The sequence below is a fragment of the Tachysurus fulvidraco genome, chromosome 18 (assembly GCF_022655615.1).
Source record: "Tachysurus fulvidraco isolate hzauxx_2018 chromosome 18, HZAU_PFXX_2.0, whole genome shotgun sequence".
Lineage (NCBI taxonomy): Eukaryota > Metazoa > Chordata > Actinopteri > Siluriformes > Bagridae > Tachysurus > Tachysurus fulvidraco.
Window position 1 is genome coordinate 16,009,071 of NC_062535.1, and position 10,000 is coordinate 16,019,070.

Consider the following 10,000-nt stretch of genomic DNA (forward strand, 5'->3'; position numbering starts at 1 on the left):
GCAGACAAAGAGAGAGAGAGAGAGAGAGAGAGAGAGAGAGAGAGAGAGAGAGAGAGAGAGAGAGAGAGAGAGAGAGAGACGGAAGCTGACCAGAGCAGAGCGAGATGGCACAGGCCACCAGTGAGTAGCTGGTGTTGAGGAGGATGACCTGATCCTTCTTCAGTTGCAGAGCTGGCTGAAAGGTGGGGAACGGATAAACCACCTGATAACGAGCGTTCAGGACGTAGCCGTGCTCCAGACACTCGCCTCCTACACACAGGCACACACAAGGCTGGCGTTATACTAGAAAATATGTTTTATTTATATATTACAGGAGGCATGAATCGGAATGAAATAGTGGTAGTGTTGTGTGTGTATGTGTGTGCGTGCGTGTGTGCGTGCGCACATGTACCTGTGCGTATTGTGGATGTAGTGGGTACAGGGCAGCACTGTTGGCACCGTTGTGCAGGAGGCATGGAGGCAATAGTGATGTAAATGTCTCTGTTATTTTCATCACTCATCATCATGTTCAACAGAGCCGTGCTGCTGCGAGTACTGACACACACACACACACACACACACAATGTACATAGATGAGCAAACACACACAGATATAAAAACTGCATAAACGTTCTGTAAATACTGTGACCTCAGAAGGCAAGTGAAGGAGGCGTGGCCTCTGTGTGTGTGTCAGTCCCAGTGAGGGAGGCGTGGCCTCTGTGTGTGTCAGTCACAGTGAGGGAGGCGTGGCCTCTGTGTGTGTCAGTCACAGTGAGGGAGGCGTGGCCTCTGTGTGTGTCAGTCACAGTGAGGGAGGCGTGGCCTCTGTGTGTGTCAGTCACAGTGAGGGAGGCGTGGCCTCTGTGTGTGTCAGTCACAGTGAGGGAGGCGTGGCCTCTGTGTGTGTCAGTCACAGTGAGGGAGGCGTGGCCTCTGTGTGTGTCGGTCACAGTGAGGGAGGCGTGGCCTCTGTGTGTGTCAGTCACAGTGAGGGAGGCGTGGCCTCTGTGTGTGTCAGTCACAGTGAGGGAGGCGTGGCCTCTGTGTGTGTCAGTCACAGTGAGGGAGGCGTGGCCTCTGTGTGTGTCAGTCACAGTGAGGGAGGCGTGGCCCCAGCATCAGTCACACGTTTTTCGGCAAAGGAGGAGAACTGTGAACTCACTTGAAGCCGAAGATGACAATTTTTGAGTGATCATTGTGCCACTCACAGACGGTCAGGTATAACTCACTGTATATGTCCTCACCCGCAAACAAGCGCACATGGTGCACCTGAGAACGAGACGCACAAACAGCTTAATTACATTCAAAGACAGGAAGCACTGGCAAAGGATTTCACCTAAAATAGCGGACAACAGTCAGTGTAACTTGACCGGCTTCCCAGCCACTAGACACAAAATCAACCCACTCTGCTTGTCTGGGGCAGTAAGTTACCTGTTTAAGGCGACTGTGCAGGTTGAACTCCCACCAGTACAGATGGTAGGTGTAGAAAGAGAAATCGTCGTCCTCACCACAGTCGCTCGTGTAGGACAACACGTAACGCCCGCACTTTGTAAATCCCAAGAAGATGTGACTGAAACGAAGCAGTTTGAGGAACAGATCAGTGACTGAACCCAAATCCAAAAAGTTCTCATAACCAACAATAGGGTTATACACAGACTTGTAACGATCAGCTCTGCCTCTGTAATTCAGCAGCCAAAACCTATACTGATACTGTGTGCGCATCAGGCTCATTTTTTTTTGCCAGTCTCCACACTAAAGTCTCCTGATTTCATAAGTATCGGCACCCTTTAAATTCGTTTAAGGTTGCCGTCAAAGGAAAATGACTGTTTTATAATTTGACATGTTCATCAACAGCCTCCACACCCTTTTGAGAGATCTTTTTTGTTTTTCAAGGAAACACACATACACACACACTTGATAACATCCACGGTACTGAAGGCTATGGATCAAACATCACACAAGGATCTAAATCAAGTATCATACAAAGCATACAAAAGTCAGACAATATATTAACTCAGTTTCTAGCTGAGGTGGTGGAGTGCCAAGAAAACCTGAAAAGTGTTAATATGATGTAATGCACTAACTCATGATGAGATAGTCAGCTGCTGAAAATATTTGTACCCTTCAGCAAAATCACTGGTCGGTACTTCAGCTACGAGACATGACCTTCTGTCCTCGGGTTTTATGTAAAACCTATCATCCGAATCAGGTTAAGATCGATTTTCTCTCTCTCTCTCTCTCTTTTTTTTTTTAATTCTTAACAAAGAAGAGATTGAGTGTATTAAAGCAGGAGTTGCATTACAGTCCTGAGACGTCAAGATGGTGCAGCCGATGGCAGCCCCAGCACTACACTCAACAGTTATGGACGCCTTCAGTTTTCTGGGCACTATCATTTCCCAAGACCTGAAATGGGAGTGCAACATAAACTCCATCATCAAAAAGGCCCAGCAGAGGATGTACTTTCTATGTCAATTAATGTAGTTTGGTCTGCCACAGGAGCTGTTGATGCTGTTCTACACTGCAGTCATAGAATCTGTCCTGTGCACATCCATCCATCACCATCTGGTTTGGTGCAGCAACAAAACAGGACAGAAACAGACTGCAACAAACTGCACGGTTAGAACAGCAGAAAAAATAACTTGTGCCCACCCTGCCCACCCCCCCAGGACTTGTATGACACAAGAACCAGAAACCGGGCAGGAAAAATCACTACTGACCCTTCACACCCTGGACACAACCTCTTTCAGCTCCTCCCTTCTGGCAGTGCTACAGAACTTTGCTTACTAAAACTGCCAGACACAGGAACAGTTTCTTGCCCCAGACAATCACCCTGATTAACAACTCACCATAATTATATTCACTGCTTCATATCTATAAGTACTGCATTATCACGACTGTCAGTCATCACATCATCTGTATATATTACACACTACTGCTGCTGTATATTGTACAAAAAGCATAATATTGCACAATATTGTTATTTGCACTCCCACACTATATGTACATTACTGATTGTTCATATTCTATATTCAAATTTTATATATTTTATTCATTCTATATCCAAATTTTATACTCATTCTGTCTATATTGTATCTCGTCGTCTGCATTGTCTTGTATAGTATAGTGTTATTTATGTCTGTATTGTATAGTGTTATTTATGTCTGTGTTGTATAGTATAGTGTTATTTATGTCTGTGTTGTATAGTATAATTATTTATGTCTGTATTGTATAGTATAGTGTTATTTATGTCTGTGTTGTATAGTATAGTGTTATTTATGTCTGTGTTGTATAGTATAGTGTTATTTATGTCTGTATTGTATAGTATAGTGTTATTTATGTCTGTATTGTATAGTATAGTGTTATTTATGTCTGTGTTGTATAGTATAATTATTTATGTCTGTATTGTATAGTATAGTGTTATTTATGTCTGTGTTGTATAGTATAGTGTTATTTATGTCTGTGTTGTATAGTATAGTGTTATTTATGTCTGTATTGTACAGTATAGTGTTATTTATGTCTGTACTTCTGAGAGTCACAAACTGCTGGAACCAGATTCCTTGTGTGTGTCAACGTCAACACACTTGGCCAATAAACCTGATTCTGAGGTAGAGTTTACATTGCTTGCTTGTCAGAGATTTTGGCATATCGTCAATAATCCGTGGACACTAAATACACCGCCGGGTTAAAACTGTTGACGTGTAAGCAGAAGGTGAGATCTGGAATAGTTCGCATTCTCCTTACAGCATTAAGTCTCTCATAAACATGCCTGTGCTATTGACTCATTCAGCCTTGTATGCTCAGTGACAATGTGTTTGATTCCTAACCCTAACGTTGTGGGTTTGAGTCTCGGGCTGGCCTCGACTGAGGTGCCCTTGAGCAAGGCACAAAACCCCCCAACTGCTCCCCGGGCGCCGCAACATAAATGTCTGCCCACTGCTCCGGGTGTGTGTTCACTGCTGTGTGTGTGCACTTTGGATGGCTTAAATGCAGAGAACGAATTCTGAGTATGGATCACCGTACTTAGCTGTATGTCACGTCACTTTCAACACTTACCCAGCCCGGAGAAACTCCTCGCTCACTATAGTCTTTAAGGGAACACACACTCGAGGTGGCAGCTTACGAAACAGTCTCTGAGACAGCTGACCTGAGATCTACAGAAAGACATATGAACCAAAAGATGTCACAAAAGGATCATCATTTTGTTTTTGACCCTAAACCTAAAGCAAGAGACGTTAATAACAGGATAGATCAATTAAAAACACCCTTAGTAATCAATATCTAGTAAATGATGCACACCTGATGCACCACAATACATGAACAGGCTCATTAGTTAGTTACAAACATTATAAACATATTGCTCTATGAACCAAAACCTGTTCACTACTCTACACATCCAAAGCACATGCTTATATTCAATTCTAATTTATATATTCTAATATAATCATCATCATCATATCACAGATTATTTATATTTCTGAGCTGCAGTAATCTCTTGTTTAGACAGGAAGCTAAGTAGCATAGCAGTAATGATTGTTGTTGCTAGCTTAAAATTTGCTAGTTTAAAACTGTAGCTTATTATAAAAGCGCCAGGTTATGGCTAACTAATATAAAAAATATTTATATTTGTATATAAAAACGTTGTAAATTAAGTGTATTCTTTTAATTACTAGAGAAAGATACACAAAGGTGTGTTTTTTTTTAATCCGGCGCTATAGGCTACAATATAGATACGTGTTCCAAATTGCTACTCGCTCCCTACGGTCGTGCACTACGTTAGATTAGTGACCGACGTAACGTCGCACACTATTCTAGTGCACTAGATTTCCGGCGTGTATGCAATGTGGGACACAACCGCTAGCTAGGTTTAGCTTCCTTAACGTCCTTAGTGCAAGTTTAAACGCTGCGGTTTTAAGCTATGACAGTTTACACGCTTAGAAAAGAGGTCGCTTTAATAACCTTCCCGCGAGCGAGGAGCTTGACAACGTGGTCTTTGTGTTTTCGTTGCTGTTTTTGTTTGTTTCCGTTGTCTTCTTTTTCCGATTTCGAGCTGGGCGCCATTTTTTCCTTTAGCGGAAAAAAAAATCCACAGACGCGCCTACGGTCCATCCCACCTCATACAACGATTGGTTAAAGGAGTTGGTCTGCTTCTCACTGATTGGTCTATACGAGCGTCAATCAAAGATTCGTGCTTTACTCATTGGTTGTTTCAGAGCTTTTCGTGGGTGGACTCGAGTGTATAAGAGTGTGAATAAAAGTCCAGGCTAAGACATGCATTATATAATAATAATAATGATAATAATAATGATAATAATAATAATAATAATAATAATAATAATAATATAAATAAAAATAATATTAATTATATACAATATTATAATCTATTTATTTATTTTGACAAGACAAACAGGATACTTTGTCTTTGTTTTATGTAGCACCACAATCCTGGAGAAACGTGTGTCTCATTTCACGGTGTACTGCAGCAGCTATATATGGTTGAAATGACAATAAGAAGCTTCTTGACTTACATTTATATTTACAGCATTTAGCAGACGCCCTTATCCAGAGTGACTTACGTTTTATCTCATTTTTATACAACTGAGCAATTGAGGGTTAAGGGCCTTGCTCAGGGGACCAGTAGTGGCAGCTTGGTGGATGTAGGAATCGAACTCACAACCTTCCAGTTCGATTCCTATGTTGAATTGACTTGACTTGGTGATCCAATGACCACCACTGAAAACAAACAAATTGCAATCTAATTCATGCAATACAAGTATTTTTAAAACGGCTACTGTATGAATTACATTGTCATTTCATTCAAAAGATATGCGTTTATATTTGTCCTATTTCATATTCCCTAGTTTAAAAACGATTAATTATAGACCGTGTCTTTGGTGCCCTCTAGTGGAAGTAAGAGATATATAAATATAAACGTTCTCTCTGTCTTTTTCCACATACAGAACGCATGAACCAGGAAATATGGCGTTGGCAGCCAGAGCCCTATTTAGGAGTTTCCTCACCAGGAATCTCGGATCAAGAAATATGAAAGGAGGCTCATTAATCCGAAACGCGGTGTCATCAACGTCGGGGGCCATCCTTCCAAAACCAGATAAAGTATGTTGTCTTTCTAATGTTTACTAAAACTGTACACTATAACTAGGTGTAACAACTGGGACGTCCCAGATTACCGTGTAAATACAAGAGAGCCAATGAAAATGGAGGATTACTTTGACTGACATTTCATGCGACCAATCAACAATTAATAATATTAAAAAATGTTTCGTACAGTAGTACAGGGCAAATAAAAACGGATTACAGGATTTGTTGATTTAATTGTTGTGTGTGTGTATGTGTGTGTGTATATATTATGTATAACATTATTTATATTAAATATAAATATATAATATATATTTATATATAATATAAATATATATAATTTATATGTAATCCTAACACACATTTAAAAGTAGTAAAAGTTTTAATGTTTGTTTAAAGTTTAAATGGGTGTAAATATTTTGTCGTAACATCGAGCAAAGCATACGAGCCAATGAGAATCGAGGAATCGCTTGACGGACGCTTTTTCGGACCAATCAACACGTGTTGTGTTTGACTCACAAGTCCTTGAATGCGGAAGTGAATTCTGTACTATGGCAACGTGACCATTTTGTCATGAAACTTTCTGTACATAAAACTGTGCTCCCCTCCAAGTAATTAATCTTAGGCACGAGATATAATTAAAATAATAAACAAAACTCTAAAGAAACTCAAAAAAATCTCCTATGAAGGCTTGTTATAAAGATGAAGGACAGTTTTGAGTGGTATCACTTTTAACAGCCCTCCATATGTTGTGGTTTATGTAGCAAAAGCTTCACACAACACACCCACATGACCAAGGCTGGAAAAAATGTGGCTTTGCTGATGTGATGCTGCTCGGGTGTGTCTGAGACAAGGGCACGGTCTGGGCTGGGAGTCTCTGTACTGGAAAATAAATACACTGAAATAATATTCGGGGGCACGGTTAGCACATTCACCTCACACCTCCAGGGTTGGGGGTTCGATTCCTGCCTCCGCCTTGTGTGTGTGGAGTTTGCATGTTCTCCCCGTGCTGCGGGGGTTTCCTCCGGGTACTCCGGTTTCCTCCCCCGGTCCAAAGACATGCATGGTAGGTTGATTGGCATCTCTGGAAAATTGACCGTAGTGTGTGAGTGAATGAGAGAGTGTGTGAGAGATGAGAGAGAATGAGAGAGTTGGCACTCCGTCCAGGGTGTATCCTGCCTCGATGCCCGATAATGCCTGAGATAGGCACAGGCTCCCAGTGACCCGAGAAGTTCAGATAAGCGGTAGAGAATGAGTGAATGAAATAATATTCTTCTTTATTTTAAGCTCATTTGCAGTTGTTGCCCCTTTTGCAGACCCCGTTTGGTGTTGTGCGCATGACCGTGGTGGTGTTCCCGTTCCTCTACATAGGCACGCTCATCAGCAAGAGGTTTGCGGCTCTTCTAGAAGAGCACGACATTTTCGTTCCTGACGACGACGACGACTGAGTAACGACAGGCTTATACGATCGAGCCGTAAGTCCGCCGAGGTACGTGAATCTCTCTGACCCTCTCCGGCTGCCTTAAGGACGCGAAATGCTGTTTTCGGGGGTTTCATCTTTTCCATGATTTTATTCGGTATGAATCAAAACACATTTGTGTGATTGTTGGAAGAATTTTAGAGCTTTTTGTTTTACAAACATCTTAAATGGCTCTGGAGTCCATAGTGAAGTGACTGGTACTGATATGTCTATTATAAGTGCATTTAGTATTAAGACACTTCTAATCTTGGCCTTTTTACAGTCTAGTGATCATCATTAAAATATATATTTGGTTTTTAAGTATTTTGTGCTAGCGTTAAAAAAAAAAAATGTCTTTACAGGTTGACTGCGGACGCACACCGTTGCTCACACTGAAGATAACTCTAAGCAGGATCAATGCAATAAAGTGCCAGTTCATCAGCTACCGTTTACACTCAAACCTTGCATTCAGTGCCTGACTCTAAAGTCTGATTTTGAAGATTTTTCTATCTAAAGTCTAATCACCATAATATTTTTGCATGCACAGTTTTGTTTCATGTTGAATAAAGAACTTGACTATCGGTTGTATCGGTCTTGTGTTTTTTTTTTAGTATTCACTCGTAAACATCGTACATATCATTTATTCATTGTAAACACACCAACAATAGGGATGTAAACAAAACCTGACAAGAAAAACATGCAGTGACCTTTTAAGCTCGTTTTTTTTTTCCATCAGCCCAGCAAATGAAGTTTAAGTCATAACTGGATGTTTGCCTTCCATGTGAAGATCACGTGTAAAACGTGCAGCATCACGTGTGCATGCTCGAGTTTGAAACACTTTCTAAATGAAAAAGTGTTTCACACATGAGAAAAAAATGCTCAGGAATCGTGTTCAATGTGCACGGTCCTTTACACAGTGTGTAGGTTTAATTACTCAGTGCTCTTTACAGATAAAAACAAGACAAATGAACGATTTACATATACATCCATGTTTTTATTTTCTGGCAGCAAAAGCAGCGTGGAAAATACCATGACGTACGATGACGTACAGACGTCTTGCGCTTCTGTGATAGAGGCGGATGAAAGCGTCATGAAAGTCTGTTCATGTCTGAATAATTTAGGGCCTCATTTGGTGCTGCTGTTCCTCCTCCAGAGCGGCGTTGGTCAGTCGGAGGTGTTCTTTCAGGGAGCTGACCTCTCTGTCACTGAGCCCTTTCACTTCACAAAGCTCCACATACACGGCCTTATAACGCTCACTCAGATCCTGCTTCTCCTACACACACACACACACACACACGAGAGAGAGAGTAACATGGCACTCAGCAGACTGAAAAGTCTGAAATGGCCATTAAAAAACAACAGAAGTCACCTTAATTAATGACTGGATCTCGTTCCTGAGACAACTGATCTCTTGGTGTAAATACTCGATCTCATTCTCCTTCACTCTCAACAACATCTGAAACACACACACACACACACAAACTAGAGTTACATCAGAGTTTCAACACTGCCAGTCTGTAGTGTTTTTTTTTATTTAGACTATATAAACAGATAAGCACCAAAAACCTGCAGCATTACGGCTTGTGATCACTAGAGGTCAGTGTGCAAAAAAACTAATAATACAATGACTTATACCGCGATTTCATCGCTGCAAGTCTCAATTAGCTGTATCGTGACGTTGCCCGATGCTGGTTGCCATGGTAATAATGTTTATGATAAACTTTGCCTTTCACTGCTGTGACCAGAGCCGGATTAACGCAAAGGCAAGCTAGGCATGTGCCTAGGGCCCGATTGGCGGGATGGGACCCAGACAGAGGGACAATATATATAAAATAAATAATAAAATAAAATGTACAAATGTCCTATCTACAATGTATTTCATATGCGGCGGATGACGAGGTGGGAAATGCGGCAGAAGACGCGGTGCACGATGCGGCGGGAAATGCGGTGGAAGATGCGGCGGGAAATGCGGCGGAAGACGTGGCGGGAAATGCGGTGGAAGAAGCGGTGGAAGATGCGCCTGGAAATGCGGCAGAAGACGCGGTGGAAGATGCGGCGGAAGACGCGGTGGAAGATGTGGTGGGAAATGCGGTGGAAGATGTGGCGGGAAATGCGGCGGAAGACGTGGTGGAAGATGCGCCTGGAAATGCGGCGGAAGACGCGGTGGAAGATGCGGCGGGAAATGCGGCGGATGACGCGGTGGAAGATGCGGCGGGAAATGCGGCGGATGACGAGGCGGGAAATGCGGCAGAAAACGCGGTGCATGATGCGGCGGGAAATGCGGTGGAAGATGTGGCGGGAAATGCGGCGGAAGACGTGGCTGGAAATGCGGTGGAAGAAGCGGTGGAAGATGCGCCTGGAAATGCGGCAGCAGATGCGGCAGAAGACGCGGTGGAAGATGCGGTGGAAGACGCGGTGGAAGATGCGGTGGAAGATGCGGCGGAAGACGTGGCGGGAAATGTGGTGGAA

General features: G+C 42.4%; 3 protein-coding genes across 9 annotated transcripts in view; 1 reads left to right on the forward strand and 2 right to left on the reverse strand.

Annotated features, from left to right (window-relative positions):
• Nucleotides 1-5,074, reverse strand: part of dcaf15 (DDB1 and CUL4 associated factor 15) — an 18,111-nt gene extending 13,037 nt beyond the window's left edge. For 3 of the 4 annotated variants that reach the window (XR_007138410.1, XM_027178897.2, XM_027178896.2), the window contains exons 1-6: nucleotides 4,936-5,074; nucleotides 4,033-4,130; nucleotides 1,411-1,549; nucleotides 1,142-1,248; nucleotides 392-534; nucleotides 91-249 (exon numbers count right to left, since the gene is read on the reverse strand). Coding sequence is in view for 3 of the 4 variants with exons in the window: in XM_027178897.2 (XP_027034698.1) it covers nucleotides 91-249; nucleotides 392-534; nucleotides 1,142-1,248; nucleotides 1,411-1,549; nucleotides 4,033-4,130; nucleotides 4,936-5,037 (748 nt within the window). In the remaining variant the exon portion in view is untranslated. The remainder of the gene's footprint in view (nucleotides 1-90; nucleotides 250-391; nucleotides 535-1,141; nucleotides 1,249-1,410; nucleotides 1,550-4,032; nucleotides 4,131-4,935) is intronic. The other variant, XM_047802908.1, reaches the window with a different exon arrangement.
• Nucleotides 5,075-5,911: 837 nt separating this feature from the next.
• smdt1b (single-pass membrane protein with aspartate-rich tail 1b) lies at nucleotides 5,912-8,112 on the forward strand. The gene is made up of 3 exons (XM_027178901.2): nucleotides 5,912-6,090; nucleotides 7,389-7,561; nucleotides 7,894-8,112. Exons 1-2 carry the CDS (start codon nucleotides 5,956-5,958, stop codon nucleotides 7,518-7,520), a joined length of 267 nt encoding a protein of 88 aa, XP_027034702.1. The 5' UTR covers nucleotides 5,912-5,955; the 3' UTR covers nucleotides 7,521-7,561; nucleotides 7,894-8,112.
• A 310-nt stretch (nucleotides 8,113-8,422) lies between these two features.
• Nucleotides 8,423-10,000, reverse strand: part of triobpa (TRIO and F-actin binding protein a) — an 11,266-nt gene continuing 9,688 nt past the window's right edge. For all 4 annotated transcript variants that reach the window (XM_047802904.1, XM_047802905.1, XM_047802906.1 and 1 more), the window contains 2 exons: nucleotides 8,901-8,987; nucleotides 8,423-8,804 (listed from right to left, as the gene is read on the reverse strand). In XM_047802904.1, coding sequence (XP_047658860.1) covers nucleotides 8,649-8,804; nucleotides 8,901-8,987 — 243 coding nt within the window. In that variant the 3' untranslated portion in view covers nucleotides 8,423-8,648. The remainder of the gene's footprint in view (nucleotides 8,805-8,900; nucleotides 8,988-10,000) is intronic.